At 38.9% G+C, this 19,680-nt stretch overlaps 2 protein-coding genes across 5 annotated transcripts in view; both read right to left on the minus strand.

Annotated features, from left to right (window-relative positions):
* LOC146521574 (coxsackievirus and adenovirus receptor-like) overlaps window positions 1–11,638 on the minus strand; it is a 26,511-nt gene extending 14,873 nt beyond the window's left edge. The window contains exons 1-3 of one of the 4 annotated variants that reach the window (XM_085155123.1): window positions 11,415–11,604; window positions 10,391–10,486; window positions 7,942–8,295 (exon numbers count right to left, since the gene is read on the minus strand). In XM_085155123.1, coding sequence (XP_085011249.1) covers window positions 7,942–8,295; window positions 10,391–10,436 — 400 coding nt within the window. In that variant the 5' untranslated portion in view covers window positions 10,437–10,486; window positions 11,415–11,604. Of the gene's footprint in view, window positions 1–1,467; window positions 1,589–3,207; window positions 3,321–7,941; window positions 8,296–10,390; window positions 10,492–11,414 lie in introns of those variants that run through there. The other 3 variants (XM_085155121.1, XM_085155124.1, XM_085155125.1) reach the window with 3 other exon arrangements.
* A 1,048-nt stretch (window positions 11,639–12,686) lies between these two features.
* Window positions 12,687–17,435, minus strand: LOC146521576 (uncharacterized). The gene is made up of 3 exons (XM_085155283.1): window positions 17,204–17,435; window positions 15,293–15,646; window positions 12,687–14,961 (listed from the first exon to the last, which is right to left on the minus strand). Exons 1-3 carry the CDS (start codon window positions 17,250–17,252, stop codon window positions 14,741–14,743), a joined length of 624 nt encoding a protein of 207 aa, XP_085011409.1. The 5' UTR covers window positions 17,253–17,435; the 3' UTR covers window positions 12,687–14,740.
* Window positions 17,436–19,680: the final 2,245 nt, after the last annotated feature.

The raw sequence follows: 19,680 nt of genomic DNA on the forward strand, positions 1-19,680 counted from the left end.
ATTGAGTAATGCTTTGAAATATGCATGTCCGGACTAAGCATCAGTTTGTGTGAAAGTGATGCTTCCACTACACCAGATTCATTTTAAAGCTTTCATAAAATTTTACAGATTTTAAGTGAAATAATATAAAAAAATCATGTTAATTAAACAGTGGTAACATTTAAAAATATAAAAAAAAAAAATTCACAAGCCAATAGAAATCTTGATGGGCCATTAAAACTCAGAGGCAGAGTAAAAGTAATTTTTTCTGCCTTAGTTTAGATTTCACATGTATTGTATTTTCATGACTGTGAAAAGATTTTACCTTATTACCTTTATGTTTAAGCTTATTTAAATTGCACAGTAATGCCTGTATATAGCGTGTCAGCAAATTCTTTAGCTGCAACAAAGTGATCACATGAGGAAGTTGCTCAAGTTTAGACAAGACCCACGTGTATTGTTCTAACCCACTACAAGATCGTTAATCAACTTGTCCATCTTCGTCTTGCAAGCTTGCACCTGTGCAGCCTCGTATGCAAGCAGCAGATAAGAAGTTGTTTTTTCCTAACTTGTACTCCACCCATGAGTGTTACGTGAGAGGACAGTATATAATAAACTCTGAGCGAATGCCTGGCGCGCTTTGCCTACACTTTCTGTAGTCGACGGAAGGTGTCAGGTAATCGTCCATGTACATGAATTAACTCTGGGCCCGTGATTCTTTGCTTTTCTGAGGTTTTTCTCCTTACAATGACTTTGACCTTAATTGAGGTTATTTATGCAGTTTTGTATTTTAGCGGGAGATTACGGGTATGTAGGTGTTTTTCCCTCACTGATTTTCTGTTTTGAACTTTGCAGTCGTTGGTCTTTGTTTTCAGCATCCTGCAGTTTCATAAAGTCAGCATCAAAGTGAAAACACTGTACAAGAGCCACAGACTCAGGATGTTTACATTGTGGTTTAACCAGGAGTGTACCCAGAGGGTGTCATAAAACTCTGGTACTTTTTACTTACGTAAAGTCTAAAAAGTTTCTTTCAACAGCTTTCAAAACATCGTAAAGCCCTGTGCAGACATTTTTCTGTAAACAGTCTGTATTATGGCTGAATGTGAGCCTAAAAATCAAAGGTTTTCACACCAGTTAACCATACTGGTGATTTTTCTCTGATCACAAATCTCCCAAATCCTGGAAACACCTCCTGCAAAGGAGATCCCCATCCCGCAATGAGTAGAGTCTACACCATCCACTGTCTCACTATCAAAAACTGCAGTGTATTAACTCGAGACTCTTCATCCAAGGTCAATAAAAAGTGATTCAGGAAAAGAGGAAGTCATATTGACCACAACCTCCAAATAATACTCAAAAATGAACATTTCACATGTTAAACAGATCACTCTGAATGATACTTATTAACCATTACTTAACCCTTATTACTCAAAGGTTTCTTCTTAGTTCTGTAGGAATAAAAATACAAACAACTTCAGTTTCACTCACATGTAGATGCAGAAATGAGGGATGAAATCAGGAGGAACTTGAGAGAATCCATTTGTGAGATACTGTAGAGGCTTCACCAACTTCACCTACACACTGAAAGGTGTTGACAGGGAACAGAAACCTTTGTACACAGAGAAGAGAAACAGAAAGAAAAAAAAAACAGAGAACATGGCATCATTATATCTCACAAATTCCCCTTCAGCAACCATGGAAGTAAAAAAAAAAGTCACATTTATTTCACCAGTAGTAGGTCATAAACATCCGCATTCTTTCTGGGACAGGAACAATCATATGTTCTACTGGTTTCCCAGCTGCAATCAAGACCCACCAACCCAGAAATAAGTGACAAATAGTCCCACCCTATTTCAGAAGCACTGCAATCAGTGGACATTTGGGTCCAACGCTGCAAACAAGTTGGGTCTTTGTTTGGCATTGGAGCCTTAAAACACCTGTAGCTGGTTTAAAGAGGGAAGTGGCACCAAACAAACACAATGAAGGGAAGGATGGAGTCAGTCCGCCCTTACAAGATGTCCTCCTGGTTGTTTACATCTAAAAGTCTGCAAAGCTGGGCAGACTGCCTGAAAGAAAACTGTAACTGAATCAAAAACAGTCAGTGAGCAACTCATTTCAGTGATAACAATGATTAAACTCACACCAGAGTCAGGCCATCATCTCCTGGTAAGGCTGTTACCAACATCAGCAGCTAGACTGTTGAGGTAAACACTTTTTTTTAATGTAGCACTTCTAATGTGTTCTACAACTTCATGAGATAAAGCGAGGTGGCTTGCAGTTTCCTAATCTGATGCTCTTCTCTTGTATTTCTGCATGTGTTAGAAAAACACAGCACTGCTGGGTGAATCTCATGTTCCTGACATGTGACCCTTTGTTTGAAGGTTTTTCCAATCAATGTTTCTCCATTTTGCAGCTGCATTCATGAGAATTGAAATCTGATTATATTAGAGATTCAGAATAATTGATCCTGGTTTCCAAGTTGGTGTTTGTTTGTATTTGTGACTGTATGAACATCTGTGTAACTGGAGTAACTTGAATGAAGGATAAATAGTTTTAATAAGACTGTTGATTCAGGAAGTTGTTCATATTTTGATATTTACTTTACTTTTAGTTTTCTTTTTACTTTACTTTTCTACCCTGAGGTACCCCTGAGCAAGGTACCATCTCCACACACTGCTCCCCAGGCGCTCAAAGGCTGCCCACTGCTTCACAGAGTGAATGGGTTAAATGCAGAGAGGAATTTCCCCACGGGGATCAATGAAGTATACATTATTAGTAGAAGTAAAAAAGACAACATTCACACTCACATGTATGGATAATTTATAGTTTATATAATTAAAAATAAAGTACAAATAGCTCCAACAACTTTAATGTCAGATTCTGGTTGTTCTTCTGCTCTCACAGAAAAGTTCCCAGTTTTCTGTTTCAGACCAGAGCCACATAAGCTAGTTCGTCAAGATGGGGAGGAAGTGGGAGTATTCTTCTTTTGTTTCTTTCAGATCACAACTATCATGATCACAACAAAAGCAGGCAGAGCAGCTACCAGTGTTGACTCCACCCTCCTCCTCTACATCTGCTGTGTGTGGTGGACATGCAGTTTGGACAGATGTGAGACGTCAGCTGTCAGTCAGGTGATAACTTGTACTATTACTGTGCATTGTGAAGCAAAAGAAAATGCACCATAAAAACAACTTAATAAATATCAAAGCCTTTGACCACGAAACCTACCGTCTACTGCCTCACGTGGAGGAACAACACTCAGGCTGATGGTGCTCATCCTGCGGTTTGTCCCTCTCCTGAAGACGCGACACTCGTATGTTCCAGTGTCATTAATCGTCACATTCTTCAGAATCAAAGACACGTCTCCATCCTTCATCTGTCTGTCCTGCAGATCCACCTGGTTCTTAAAAGCTGGATGCTGGTTGTCTGGAACAAAAACCTCATCTCTGTACAAAAGCACATATTCTTGCTTGAGGGAAACCAGGGGAGGAGGCTGACACGCATTCGGAGGGAAAGGGGTTACCCGCGCACGCAGGGTGGATCTATAAGAAAAAGAAAAACGAAACTTTAGAGGGAGATGCCAAACCACCGGTAAGAAACAGCAATAAACATGGGGAGAGTTGGAGAGCTCACTTGTCACACTGGCTGTACGGGCTCAGGCGAGGATTCTCGGGATGTGGGAGAAACGCTGTAATAGATCTCCGTAGTGATCCCGGAAATGCGGCTTCACAAACAGCTGACAGGTAAGCGGGTGATGGATCCGGCTGAGGATACAGGACAACAGGTAAGCAAACAAAATCCAAGACATAGGTTGGCCGTAATGCACACCGCGGAGAATTAACAAACACGTTACCACTCGAGGAGGTGGCAACACTCCGACACCAGACGTCAGTCGCGCTGCTCCTAAGTAACGCTCCATCAAATGACGTCTGATGCACCGCCGGTGTGTCAGCATCCCGTGACACACCACCCCGCCTACCTGTGCTGAAAACAGAAGCAGACCCCGTGACACCACACCAGAGAAACCCCACCAACCCCTAACAACAGTAGGTTACCCTAGTAATATTCACACCACATAACGTTAGCACAGAAGGAAATTTGTGTTTGGTTGATTAGTTCTTTGTTGTAAAAATCCTTCTTGGCAGTAAATCTTTTAATGTTGGAAAGCCTGTTTATTTCCCTTAAACTGGGCCAATTAAATGACACCAAACAAGAGCAAAACAAATTCTTTGGCAGACAAGATTTAGTACATTTTTCATGGGTTTGACAAGTAATAGCATGCCTGACTACACAACCTCTGGTGCAAAAATGGATTGATCAGCTATAGATAGATATGATAGATTTGTTTGTTCATTTCACTGCAGCAACACATTGTTGCAAAGAACTGAACATAGTTACGGGTGTGCAGGCACACTGCTTATTTTTGTCTGACTATGTGTGCAAAAGAATACACAAAAATAAACAAGTTTACAAGATTACTCTGAATTATACTAAATAAATAAACAATTCAGTATCAATCATTTGCTATTCATCATCTCTCTCCTCCATATCTCTCTGACCTGGTTAAGATCACCGCCCCATCTCGTTATCTCAGATCTACTTCTTCCCTTTCACTCTCCGTCCCTTCCCCCCGTCTTGCAACCATGGGGAGCTGGGCTTTCAGCTGCTTTGCTCCACAACTCTGGAATTCCCAACCTCCTGATTTAAGAAACATCTCTTCCTTCTCTCTCTTTAAGTCCAAACTCAAAACCCACTTGTACAAAATAGCTTATCCCACATAACCTTTCCACTCTCCTATTTTATTTGTTTATGTCTTATGCTTTTATGGTTCTGTAAACTTCTTGCTTTTATGTTGCTTTTATTCTACTGTGTACAGCGACCTTGAGTGTTTTCATGCAGATGCAGGAATTAGAAATGTAATCAAGAGGACCTTGAGACAACTCATCTGTGACAACATCTTAGAGACAGTGCAGAGGCTTCACCCACACTGACTGATGTGTGCAGGGAACAAAAAGAGAAAGAGAGAGAACGTTACATCTGTCACGGCTCACAAACTCCCCTTCATTAACCACTGAAGTATAAAAATGTCACATCAATATCAACAGCAATGAGTCATACAAACTTCCCCATTCATTCCGGGACATGATCATTGACACCAAACACAAGTGTAACTCTATACTGCAAATAGTCCCACCCTATTTTAGAAGCACTGCAGTCACTGCTTATACCAGACTCCCTCAAAAATAAATAAATAAAATGATCTGTTAACATTTTCTCAGAAGTAAAATGTTCTTTTTTATACGTCATGGTAACAAACTACCCTTTGTGAGCTGTACGTTATATTTTTTCTGCTTTACTTGATCATTTCACCTGAGCGTCTGAAAGTGTTTCACTCTGTAAACACGAGTGTTGTTTCTCCCTTTTACAGCTTCAGCTGCATTAAAACAATTCAAAATCTGATTATGTTAGAGAAGCAGATTTTGAATTGTTTTAACTCATGACTCAGAGTTCATTGTGGTTTCCGAGTGTATGTAAAATATGTTGTATCATGTTGTGCGTCTCCTCAGTATGAGGTGGTCTGTCAGCTGATATTTCAGGACAGTTTAAGGGATTTCAGCACTGACACTATTTCATAAAAGAAATAGTTCCTGTTAAATGTGACAGAAACAGAAATTTCTTTCAATTTAGTTTTGGAGGTTAGTGAGTAAGGCAAGTGGGGCATTTCTCCATAGGTTCCTGTGTAGCCCTCTGTGAATTAAAAAAACAAACAAACAATCAAAGCGTTGTGGCTCCTGCAGAAGAAATAAGGATGAGAGGATCAGATTTAGTCACCCTCCTCCACAGATGTTGTGGGTGTTCACCTAACATCATCTTCCTCTCGCTCTGAAAGCCACATATACCTGTTTCTCTTCACAGCATCAAATGTCCCTGACAGTTAGCAGGTCTGCAAAAATCACACACCCTGTTTGTACATCATGTCATATGTTCTATTTCAGTGAATGTGTGAAGTTTTTGTTTTTACTTGATTGAATTTAAAGAGTTAATTAAAAGCTTGAGTGAGCTAAATTTGCATCTGAAAGAAAGTTGTGACACATTCTGTGTTTCCTTTTTCAGTTTTTATTATTTTTTTTATTAATTAATAATTTAATGGCCAAGACATTTCTGAACATCATACTGGTAATTAACATTTGTTATTAAACAGCACCATACGACTTTGTGCAAACTCTCGTGAGGATACAAGGATTGTTGGTTCACATTATCCTGGATCAACATCAAACACAGAATTGTGTACAGTACACAAACAACAAACAAGTTATTGCACAATTCAGTAACTCTTACAGTCTGAATCCTTTTTTAGCACCAATCGGAAGCATTTTTTATGAATTTTTTCAGAATTTTCTATTTATTTTATTATGTTTATTTTCAGTGAGAAGCTCCAGGCTGAATTTGCTGTTTATTTGAGGAGTTTGCAGAGCTGTTACATTTTTGATAACCACAGAACAGTTTTTTTATTTCTTATTTTTCACTTTTAAACCAAAAGGCCATGTTGCTTAGCTGCATAACAAAGTCGCTATCACTGTTAGTTCATCAAATCTGTAAATTTTCTTTCTATACAATCATATTTCTGGACATGTTAAATCGACTTCCAGAGGACAGAGACTGGAAGATCAAGGTGCGCCCGGTGGAAGTGGCGTGCAGGGGCTTTGTTGCCAGTACAACAGCAAAACTGCTTAGAGAGATTGGGATCAGAGGACAGGCGCAATCACATGCTAAAAGAGAACTAGCTAACACTGCTGAGAGGACCAGTCACTGGCTATGGCTAAAAAGGGCCGACATCACTTGGGCAACTAAGGCAATCAGCTAACTACGAGAGAAAAGACATATTCAGCTCTTCTTCCCCATTCTGGGAGGCAGTGGGGAGGTAGAGCGTACAGCCCGATCCAGCGGGGAGATGTGGGAAGCCAGATCGGGCGCCTCTCTTCCGGCTCTGCTCTCTCCTATCTTGTCCCTTTTGTCTTACATCACCTTTTCTATCCCTTTGAAGAAGTAAGGCTCCATAAATGCTAAAGAGGTAAGTATTATTTCTCAGTTGCAGTAGATAGAAAATAAACTGCAGGAAACTAAACAGAAGAAAGAAGAAGAGAAATAACAATTTAACATAAACCAGTGACACGCTCCAGGGCCTGATCAACCCTGGCAGGGCCTCCTTGATGAGGATGTCTAGTGATAATGTCCGAAAAACTCGATGAATCCAAGGTCCACTACTGACGATGTGTCCCAAATTTAAAATGATAATCTAGATCGATCTCTAATCCCTAAACCTAACCAAGGAAGGAAAATGGCAGATTAGCCTGGGTAAAAGACTGAAAGTTGAGGCAACAACAACGCATGCTGCTTGCAAAGTTTCTGGGCTGCCTTTCCTCATAACAGCCACCCCTCAAGAGTCTCTCCATCTAAAGCAATGCATTATCAGGGACTGTAACATGTAGTCCTTTTACCTGAATTCTTTTAAATATGAATAATGTCAGAAAACCAACAACAATAACAGCAACCGCAACATAACAAACAACCATTATAAGAGTTGGAGTTACTACGTCTCCAGCATCCTGGATGTTTCCAGCTTCACTTTCCACGATTTGCTGCTGCAACAACTTTTCATCTGTTTCACCTGCAGAGAGAAGATCAGCTGTCAGAGAATATTTCAAACAGTGGTTTAATGTTTAGCATCTGAGTTAGCAGCATGCCGTTTCCCCTTTACGCTTAACACTAAAAGAATTGAGCAGAAGAAGCTGTGGATAAATTGTAGCTCACTGGCTTTTGTTTGTTTATTTGCCAAGTCACAAATAATCATGCAGTTTCTGTAGAGTACAGAAATACTAGCAGCAAGCAGTTTTAGATTTTTTGTTTGTAATTTCACGCTTTTATGTTTTGGGGGTTTTATGCTGAGCTCTACAAACTCACCTGTGACTGTGAGCTCAATGAAGTGACTGATCTCAGTGTGAGCTCTTTTACTTCTCACAGGGTTCCTCACTGCTATGTGACACTCATACATCCCAGTGTCATTAAACGTGACGTTGTTCAGGATCAGAGAAACGTCTCCATCCTTCATCTCCGGGTCACTCAGCTTCACTCGGCCATGAAAAGATGGATGTTGGTAGTTTTCATAGAAGCGTTTGTTCCTGTAGAAGTAGACGTAGCCGTCTGTGTTCAGGTCAGGTCTGCTCCACTTCAGCACTGAGATCCTTTCATCTGTGGAAATCTGACACTGGAGAGTGACGTCATCTCCAAACTTCGCCTGCACATCCTGCTGAAGAGCTGAAGGAAAGAAAATAATCTTTTTAAAATGTAACTCCTTTTTAAATTTTTAAAACATTTTTAACTGTTAACAGCACTTGATAAGAATTTGTGGCTGAAAAATCGAGACAACAGCAAAGAGCCTCAAACAGCAGTTTGAGGCTCTTTCGTCTAATGCTCGTCAGTCCTCACAGAGCACCATGTTAAAATGTTTATGGCCTACAAAAACCAGTTTTGGTCTCTGTACCTAATTTTCCGTTCTGTAACAGCTTCGTGTGGGCAGAGACATACTTGATTATGATAATACGATCCCTAACACAGGGCTGTAGCTGCTGGCTGTCTGCTAGGCTTCCCTCAGTTAGTTGCAGTTTCTTTGGCATCAAATAAACTCCAACTATGTTTACTTGACTCTGTAAAAAACAGTCTCAAGGTGTAATTCCATTAATTTAAATGTAATTTCAGAGTATTTTAGCTGAATTATGTTATTGTTATGTACCCTGCAGGGCACTAAAATAACAGATTAACAAGTTAAAATTTTACAGGTAAGAAAGAAAGTAACTTTGAGTGTAACTTTTGGCTACTTTACTTTGTATTTTGTTGTCTATTTATTTCAAAGGTACCTGATTATTATGCAATTTTATTGTCTATCACAATAAAAATAAACATTATACACCCTTATTAAACATAAAGCAATGATTTTAATTAAAATGCAACAGAAACATGTAAAATACTTTTTTTATTTATTCAAATAATTGCTCATTTAGAATGTGGCCAGTGTCACATTTAATGACAGTGGGATTTATGAGTGCTTGGTATAAACTGAACGTGTGCTAATCAAGTTCATTTCATTTGACTAAATTCCATTAAATCGAACATTTAAATTGAACCTATGTAACAAAATTACATGAAAAAAAAAAAATATATATATATATATGTGTGTGATGTTATATTGTTTTATGTTTTATATATATGAAATTAAAGTAGTTAAAGTGAAATAAAAGCAGATTTTCTCTTTCTTTTTTGAGTGTACTGCACTTAATTTACACTTAACACTTAATTAATAAACTTATTTAAGTAAATGAGTTTAAGTTTAAATAAGTTTGAATATATCACTCAGTCAGTGACAACCTGAGCTGAACCAAGTGTGTCAACATTGTAAACTTTCATATAAATGAAGCTTATGTGTTCAAGTTCAATAAAGATGATCTTTAGTCAAACATCTGTTTGATCCCCATGTGTTTGACAGCTAATCCAAGCTTTAAATCACTTCAGACTCCCTCCACCTCCCTGCATGGGAGCTCTGAGTTTCATGAATTTACAAAAAAGAAAAAAAAGAGACTCAAATACACAATAAATAAAGTCACAAGTTAATATAATATTTTTATGTTGTGGAATTATTAGAGGCATATTTGGAATGAGCTTCTTTACAATAAATTTGAAAATCTTATATGTTAGCACAAAACTCTCAGCCCCACTCATCACATATGCAAAGTCCAGAGCTGTCCTTGTCATGTTTTAATGCTGGGAGGTCTCACATTGGAGCTATGTGACATAAAGGATTTCCTTAAAACCCAAAGCAGAAGTGAAAGGAGAAATGAAAGACTCCCAACCAAAAGAGAAAGTCTTGGATTGATGTTTTGCTTTCACTTCGCATTTCCCTTCACCAGTTGTAGTGGGGGAAAGAAAAGTTAAGATAAAAATGCAAAGTTACACCGTTAAACACTCTTTAAAAGGGAAAGGTTGTCCAACAGTGTAAGTAACATCTCCTGGTGTCCATTTCAGACCCCGAGTGACTGCTGCTGTTCTCATCGTGCAGCAATTCAAAGAACACACAAACCACAAAGTGGCTGCTGACTCAAAACACAAGCAGCTTATAGCAGCCAGATTCAGGTGAACTCTGGGACTTTAAAATCCCTCCACCCCACCCCTGGATCTGACATCAGCTGTTACATCATTAAACATGTGGCTGTAAAAATGCTGAAAAAAAAATGACTACAAAGAGACACAGGAGCTCAACCTGCAAACACAACATGGGAATTAACATTTAACCGCTTAAACAGATATTTATACTTACCTAAAAAAATATATTTTTTAAAAAAAAATCTCTTTCACTCACCTATAGAGCAAGAAATCACGAACAGAAAGACTATGAGGGACTCCATCTGTGACTGCTGTGACTGCAGGCTGGGAAGTGAAGAGTCTGCAGCCTGACCTGCACTGAAAACAGAGTTGGTTTCACTTTCACTTTCAGGGAGGGAGGGAGAGAGAGAGCATAGATGAATATAGATAACTCATTCTTTATTGGATTATATCAACACATGATGGCAAAATATTACAAAGATGCTAAATGGTAAAATAAAAGGCCTGTATTTATTTGTATATCGCTTTTCTAGTCCACCTTTGCGCACTGAGCATTAGCAACAAGATGAGCATTTACAAGAAATCCGAGCACTTCTGAGAAGTGTTACAGTTTATGCTTATTTTAACCAGCAGATGGCAGCACGCGTCACAATATGAGAAACATTTAGTACAACAAGAATAAAGTAATGAAAGTTGTAGTAGTGACTTTTATGATGTTTGCAGACGAATGCAGAGTGCAGCACAGAGACTGTGGCTGCAGTAACTTTTCTTCTGCTTGATCAGTTTAATCCGTCACATTTTCTATTATTGTTCAAATAAAACTGCAGTTTGGAAAAAAATGAGAAATTGTGTAAATAATAGAAGACAAATATTATGTTAAGTCTCATTTGCACCAGTAACGCAGCATTTATCCTTGTATAATTAGAAGCTTTACTTTATATGAAGTGAAGTGGGAGACGCTCAAACGGTCGGTTACGCGCACAAGACAAAAACAAAACGGCCTGTTTTGATCTGAGCGCGCGCAGTGAGAAGCACAAAGTCTGCACAGAAGGTTGTTAACCTCCTCACACCGTCTCTGACTAAATTTTTTGGTTTTTGGAGCCAGCAAACACAAAAGAAAATATGTATTTAACCCGCCCCAGAGTTATTCCAGAGTCTGAGTTAAATGATCCTTAACTGTTTATGTGTAGTGAGAGCTGGCAAGTCACATGGTTCACTTACGCGCATGTTAACAAATCGAATAAATATGATCCAAACTCTTAGCGTTAGTTCAAACTCACCTGCAGACAAAAAGGGTGAGTGCAGCTGGGAACCTCAGATGTCCGAGCAGCCATTTCCGTCTTATTGTATCGGAAGATCCTACTTTTCAAAGTTTGCTAAATATCCAAAGGATTGTGAGATTTCACGAGAACAGGAGATCCCAGTTTTTCAATAAACCTGAAAGTTTCCGAGCCTGAAAACGGGTGCGTTTGTTTTCAAGTGCGCGCTCAAGTGTCTTTTAAAGGAAGAAGAACAAACTGAGGGCGGGGTCATAAACATGTGCGTAATAACAAAGCGGCAAGTTAAACGTTTGGATTCAGAGCTCATCAACAACAAAACCGATCACTAATCAGTCATCAGTCACATTAAAACCATTATAGAAGCTGATTAATAGAATAAACAGGATTCACGCTCAGATTTAAGTGGATCTTCTCTGACTGTGACTTTGGTGTGAGATGTGTCATCTCTTATCCTCCTGTGCATCTCACTGATACACTGTCTCACATTTAACTGGCTCTAAGCTAAGAAAGTCAAATTTTCTGACAACAAAAGTTTTGCCCTGAAACTCAAACATCTGTAAAAGCTGTTTACACCAGTGGTATCAAACATGAGGCTCATGGACCAGAACCAGCCCAGCAAATGATCCATTTCAGTCCACTTGAAGTGAGGAAGAGAAAATGAATTATTGTTATCTTGCATTTCTACATATAGATGTAAAATACTCCTGGTTACTCTACAAGGCAACGCAATTGCAATTGCAACGCAGGCATATTGTCAAAAAGGCTCTCAATTTAGTGAAATCAGGCTTTTTTTTTCCTGAAAAACTAAGAAAAGGGTAGGTTTTTTTTCTACAGGGATTCTTTTAAGATTTGTTGTTTCAGCATTTTCTTAATTATCAGCTATTATTTCAGTGGTCACCTGAAACTTCTTAACAGTCCCATATTTTTATTCTTAGACTATATAGGCAAGGCAAGGCAAGTTTATTTGTATAGCACAATTCAACAGCAAGGTGATTCAAAGTGCTTTACAGAGACATTAGAAACAAAAACAAATAAAAAGCATGATTTAAAATTGATTAAAACAAGCAAACAAACAAACAAACTAATTAACAAACAAACAAACAAACAAAACAGTATATAAAATCAAAACAGATAAAATCAGAACAGTAGATAAAATCAGTAGTTAAAATGTAAGTTTAAATTTAAGCTTAAAAGTGTGGATTTGGTGCTTTATTCAAATGCAGCTGAGAACAGGTGAGTCTTCAACCTGGATTTAAATAAACTGAGTGTTTCAGCTGATCTGAGGCTTTCTGGGAGTTTGTTCCAGATATAAGGAGCATAAAAGCTGAATGCGGCTTCTCCGTGTCTGGTTCTGACTCTGGGAACTGATAAAAGACCGGATCCAGATGACCTGAGGGATCTGGAAGGTTCATACTGGGTCAGGAGGTCACTGATGTATTTTGGTCCTAAACCATTCAGAGCTTTATAGACCAGCATCAGAACTTTAAAGTCTGTCCTCTGACAGACAGGCAGCCAGTGTAAAGACCTCAGAGCTGGACTGATGTGGTCCACTTTTTTGGTCTTAGTGAGGACTCGAGCAGCAGAGTTCTGAATGAGCTGTAGTTGTCTGACTGATTTTTTAGGTAGACCTGTAAAGATGCTGTTACAGTAATCAAGTCTACTAAAGATGAATGCATGGACTAGTTTTTCCAGGTCCTGTTGAGACATCAGATCTTTTATCCTTGAAATATTCTTGAGGTGATAGTAAGCTGATTTTGTATATATGTATGTATGTATGTATATATGTATATAGAGCAACGTTTGTGGTCCATTACACTCTGAACATATGAACAGCATCTTAATCTAAACCTTTAGAGACCAGAGCACTGACACAGTTTAGAGGTTCGGGAATAAATGCTTTCCAGTCACAGTCAGGAGGACTTTGATTATTAATAAAAAAGTACTGCTGTGGAGGATGGTGTAAAATCTTTTTAATGCTGGATTGTGCTACTGTGGTTATCCTGGATCAGGAGGAGAGGTTGACATCCAGATGTAGAGTTCCAACAGATGCAGTTTATTTTATATTCAGTGTCTTGGTACATGAGGGTTGAGTATTGTGTGGTTTCTGCAAACAGGAGCCAAAAGGAAATTACAAAAAATAAGGAATTTCACAGGCTTCAAACACCCACACTACTGTGCTATTAAGTAGTTACATCACTGGAATTTAGCTGAACATGAATGCAATAAATATATTCTAAACAATTAATAAATGAGCCACAAGAGAGCGCTCAGAGCTTAGCTCATATTGGAGCTAAGCATGGCTAACCAACCGGCTCTAGCAGTGGTGAACAAGCAGAGGAACAGATGTGACTATACTGAGTGACGGCAACATCAGGAACAAGGAACACAAGAACTGGAGAAATATCAAGAGCTGAGAAGATGTGGAGGATAACATCTGTGATGTCTTTATTAAACACTTCACTGCCTTCAGATTCTGACATTTAGATTGAATGAGACAAAGCTTAATTGTTTTTTACAGCCTTGAAAATTTCATGTTGATATGTGTTTTACTTATCAAGTTATGAGGGCTAAAAAATGCGTCAGAGATAAGGCGAATTAAAAGGCAACAAGTGTCATGTGTACTCTGAGCTCTGAAACTCCGAAAATAATCACAGTATGATTTTAAAGCTCCCCCCTTTCTGTTCAGTCCATTTACCACTGAACAGAAGTTATTATAAGCAGAGTTAAAGTTTAAGTTACATGTAATTTCAGTGTCACTGAAGCTTCTTTTGTTTGATGATTGAATATAAAAAGTCTACCCAAGTGCTTGTTCACAGCTTGATTGTTGGAGCTTTTTGCTATTGTAGGGTATTAACCTGACAGCATAAAGCACCTTGAAGTCAAACCTATTGTGAAATGTGACTATATAAATAAAAGTGAACTGAATGTGAACACCAGTGCTGTTTCTATATTTAACAGTTGATTCAGATATCAATACAAGACCTTTGTTTTGAGCAGCAACTTATCCATATGACCCTCTGAATGCTACCCAGAATGCACTACATCAGGGTGCCAATTCTTGTTTCTATAGGGACCATGTTTATCTCCTTAACAACCAAGCTGTTAGCTGCTGTTAACAGTTCATTGCTTCACTTTGCATATGCAAGGACAACATTTATCATGACTTACAGCTGTCAGCACATCTAAAAGATTCTCAAAGGGGTTCAGGTGGGAACTTTGATATTACAATAGGATCATACACAGCATGTAAATACTTGATGTACATTCAGAAATAACATGAAATCATCTTGAGGTGCTCTTTATTGCATCGTAAAGAAAGTAACATTTCAGGCCATTTCCTCCTTCTTATCACTAGGCTTGGCTGGAAACTGCTCCTTACTTCTTTTAAATCTCAAAAATACCATAAACCCAATGACAGCAGTGATGACAACAATAACAGCAACAACAATCTGAATACTCAGAGTTTCTGCTTTTCTATCATACATGTTTCCGTCTTTAGCTCCTTTTTCCTTCAGCTGCTGTTCCAACGTGGTTTTATCCGTTTCACCTGCAGAGAAAACATCAGCTGTCAGAGCAGAAACTGAGACTCCAACACAGCAATGAACCAACAGATGTGTGTTCTGCAGGCGAAACGATCAGAAGCAAAAAAGCTGTTTAACATCAGCTTAGGGAAATATTTCCACTACAGGCTACATTTAAAATTACACTTTTTAGGACAGAAAATATGTTTTTCTGTTGATCATCCACAGAGTTAGCAGCATGCTATGACTGCACCCATCACATGGTCATCCACCCACTATGTCAAAACTGCAGAAAATTATAACTGGCTCAAAAAACTGGGGCGCGATGCAGTTTCCAGGGCGTGTAGACAAACTCACCTGTGACTGTGAGGTTGATGAAGTGACTGATTTCAGTGTGAGCTCTTTTACTTCTCACAGGGTTCCTCACTGCTACGTGACACTCATAAATCCCAGTGTCATTAAATGTGACCTTCTTCAGGATCACAGAAACGTCTCCATCCTTCATCTCCGGGTCCCTCAGCTTCACTCTTCCATGAAAAGATGGATGTTGGTAGTTTTTATAGAAGCGTTTGTTCCTGTAGAAGTAGACGTAGCCGTCTGTGATCAGGTCAGGTCTGCTCCACTTCAGCACCGAGATTCTTTCATCTGTGGAAATCTGACACTGAAGTGTGACGTCCTCTTCAAGCTTCGCCTGCACATCCTGCTGCAGAGCTGAAGAAATGAAAAGAATCATTTTTTTTTCCCACTGTTAGAACAGGATATTTAAAATTGAACACACCACCGTTGATCCAAAAAAAGCATGAAATGATGTCAGATGAAAAAGGGTGTTTGTGTTTCCACACATCACAAGTGTGAAAATGTCATGGAAACTTTTTTTTTTCATCCAGTGCAGGCAGGTTTTTGTTTTTAAATGTCTAATAGTACACCGAGATATCTTGAACATGATCATTGTGTTTTATTTATTTAGTTATTGTATTTATTAATTTACATTTAGCATTTGTGTAAACTAAAAGTACATTTTCAACCTCTGTGGCTGTAAAAACAAGTCAATCCTGAAGCAGAGCAAAATGCAGTGCCTCTAATGTTCACTTACAGCTTCAAAAGAGACTGTTCGTATTAACTATTATCTTAGAACGGCAAAATAAGGAGTCTACAGACTTTAAACTGTGTCTTCGTACCTAATTTCCCCCTTTCTAACAACTCCATATGGATGTTGCCAAGGCTAGAAATGAGGAAAACACTTGATTAACGCGGACCTAACAGAGGTGGTTGTACCTGCCCGCAAGGCTTCACCTCAGCTTGTCTGTGATCACGGAGTCCATTTGAACATCTGTGTTAAACATGATCCTATTATTTGAAGTTGTTCAGGCGATATCATGTTCACAATAAGATAAATCCTCTGACCACAGGTTCCAGCTCAGTGTGAGTCTGTAAAAGTCCTTCACCAGTTTTTCCAATTGGATTTAAAGCACTCGTGAACGATATTAGCCCAGATAATGAAACATCATCATCAATAAAACACTCCTCTTTGATATTATTTTGTCCTCTGATACCAAGCATGTGATCACAAATGCCTCGTAAGGCTGTCAGATGGTTTTCACCTGAGCACACATCTATGATGATGTGTTTGATGTCCCTCTTTGCTTTAAACTACCTCCTGCACAAAAGACAGTGACTGATGTCAGACGCTAGACTTTGTTGAACACTCTAAAAAATGAACTTAATCATGGAAAGGATTTCCACATATCATCATTAATTAATCAAGTTGGTTCAACTCAAGGACATCAAATTGGAATAACAGATGCATAATGCTAAAAAAAATAAAGCAATTTAAAATACGTGAAAATTCTTTCCATGATTGTTATTCAAAGAGTTAATTTTTGAGTTTCATTGTTAAAGACTTGAGTGTACTGAACTCATTGCCTTAATCAAGAGCTATGAAAAGTAACAGGGAAAATACATTTCTGTCAGTCTGCCCCAGGGCAGCTGTGGCTACAACTGTAGCTTGCCTCCACCAGTGTGTGAATGTGAGAGTGAATGGGTGGATGACTGGACGTGTAAAGCGCTTTGGGGTCCCTAGGCGGGACTAGTAAAAAGCGCTATACAGATACAGGCCATTTACCATTTACCATTTACATTTAGTCATGTTTTGAGCAATTCAATTCAATTTTTTTCTCTACACGGAAACATATTAATTTAGTTACTCTTTTTAGTTTAGCTTTGAAGTTTGACACGAATTAAAATATAAACATGCCCAGTTTCACTCACCTATAGATGAAACAATTAGAGATAAATACAGGAAGATTAAAGAAGTCATCTAAAGTCTGATAGGTGGACGGACACAGCGGAGCAGCTACTGAGCAGAACAGGAGGAAGACTCTAAAGCAACTGAAAGCGAAGAAGTCACAAGGTTTCAAAGAAGTTGTTCAAAACGACACAGCTATCACACCTCTATTTATATACGAGGCTGCTTCACGGAAACGATATCGATCTAGCTCTTTTTTTTCCCCTGTGAAAAAAAAAGGGGGGGGGGGGGGGGGGGGGAAGAAAACAAAGAAACTAATTGTATTAACCTCAGCAGCTCAATGTGACTGCGCCCGTCATATTTCAGTCTGATCTGTTTAAATACAAGTTTGAAATGAGAGTTTTATGTTGAGCTTCGGTGGATGAATGTGTTCCCTTCAGGCCGGGTGTATGCCCGGATACATGCTGTGTCCTGTGGAGCGACAACAACAGAAACAAGAAATCCTCAGATTTTGTGTTTTAAATGTTCTGACAGCAGCAGATGTCGCAAACAGCGAGATGGACAAATTCAGTCTTCAGTGGGTAACCATAGTAACTCTTCTGACTTCCAGGTTAAAATCAGCTGTAATCTTCAGTTTCCCTTCTCAGTGTGTTTTAGGCTGTTTGTAGATTCTGTGCTGTAAGAACACGGTTTATAATCAGCCTGCTGAACCGTGACTTACGTTTCTCACTCAAAGTGTGCGCGCACAAAGGCTTCTCGTTAACAGGGCCGTGCACAGAGGTTTAAAGGGGCGGGTGCTCAAAGTTAAAAAGGGGCACATTGAACCAGGCTGAATAACAACAACACACATTCATCAAGAATCTAATATGAAAAGGGCAGGGCTGATCTGAGACTGTAGACATTAAAAAGTCCATAGGAGAGATGGTAGCTGATTAAACAAGTGTCATGAGATAATAACAAAATGCAAAGATTGGTGACAGCACTTGGAACCATAAGGCAACAAAAAACTGTGAGAAATAATTTAGGCTCTGCCTGTGAATCACTCTTTGCTTCTCTTCTTCCTTCCATCCCATCATTTCATATATCACTCTCCACGTGCTGTCTATCTGAGAACAAGGCACAACTTGCTATTGCAATAAACTATAATCTAATTATCCACACCTAACAACTCTTGCACTTAATCTATAATAAAATGATGACAGAAAAATGTTATAGCCCTGCCTTTAGTAGCCTCACACAGCTCTACTGTTTCCTCCTCATGTACTTACCAGGCATGTCTGGACAATGTTATATCATGAGTAATATTTATATTTTTAATCCATCTAAATAAAACACACACATGCACGAACACACAGTGACATTTTAGACCTTCTTCAGAATACTGTATATACTATGGGCATCATGGTGCTGATCCAGAATCCTTACATTATTATTTATTACTAGAGCTACAATAATAAAGCAATGAGGAGGGGGAAGTAATAAATATGAAATAATGTATTTATGATTCCATTTGTTTCACGATCCACTCTGTGCAGGGGGAAAGCTTTTTTAAACTGTAGAGATAAAATCATTTTACTGCTGTAAAAACCAAATTTTGTCTTATTTAAAATATAAATCTAATATAATCTGCTTCTTAATGTATGTTCTTTAAAATACAGCGTGTGTTTTTTAATATATTATAATTATAATAAGGCATAATTATGTGGACATGCATATTAGATCGTTTTTTAGTGAAATATAATCCCTCCAGAAAGGCAGGAAAAGCTCGGAAACTTACTTTAAAACTAAATATGTTCCCTAAAACGGTGGACAGAGCTACAGACCCATGACAGCCTTACACAGGTAGCCAGCAGCTATGACCAGCACTACTTGTGCAATTAATAAAAGGACAGGTAATGTTTGTCGCGCTGTTGCACACACAGCACGCTCATTTGTTTCAGTTCGTCAGTTGCAACAAGACAGCTTACCAACGTTTACGTAATAAGCTAATACTCCTGTGTGCTGTACACTACAGTGTACGCTGTACACCTACTTACTGGTTTTGTCGCATCAGTCTGTGTCTCTGAGTTAATTTGTGTTTCTCCTACAGCCCCGGACCGCTAAAAATGCGCGTGCTCTTTGTGAGCTCGTTCTCGGCTCGTAACCGGCGCGTTCTGCCGTCAAGGGCGATCATTGGTTAAATGTGATCATGTGACTGATGCAAGCCAGATCCTTTTATTTAGCAAAACTGTGATTAATAGTTAAATATTATTGTTGAGGGGCCCAGACAGGACTCCGCACGCACACACACATAAAAAAAATAAATATTTTTTTTTAAAAAGTTGTCTCAACAAAAGGGCACTTTGGGCACCCATCAGGAAAGGGGCGGGTGCTCAAGCCCCTCTAGCCCCCCCCCCCCCCCCCCCCCCCCCCCCCCCCCCTGCACGTGCCTGCTCGTTAATGCCCAGCAATGCTCTCGCATCTCATTTGCACCACTAATGCATCATGTTTCCTCGTATAT

Source organism: Neolamprologus multifasciatus, chromosome 3 (assembly GCF_963576455.1).
Source record: "Neolamprologus multifasciatus chromosome 3, fNeoMul1.2, whole genome shotgun sequence".
NCBI classification, from domain to species: domain Eukaryota; kingdom Metazoa; phylum Chordata; class Actinopteri; order Cichliformes; family Cichlidae; genus Neolamprologus; species Neolamprologus multifasciatus.

Excerpts from the sequence above, each read along its gene's own strand:
- LOC146521576 (XM_085155283.1), bottom strand. The coding sequence starts at position 17,252 with ATGACTTCTTTAATCTTCCTGTATTTATCTCTAATTGTTTCATCTATA. Across the intron at positions 15,647-17,203 it reads TCTAATTGTTTCATCTATAG|CTCTGCAGCAGGATGTGCAG; the intron begins GTGAGTGAAACT and ends TCATTTCTTCAG. Across the intron at positions 14,962-15,292 it reads CATCAACCTCACAGTCACAG|GTGAAACGGATAAAACCACG; the intron begins GTGAGTTTGTCT and ends TTTTCTCTGCAG.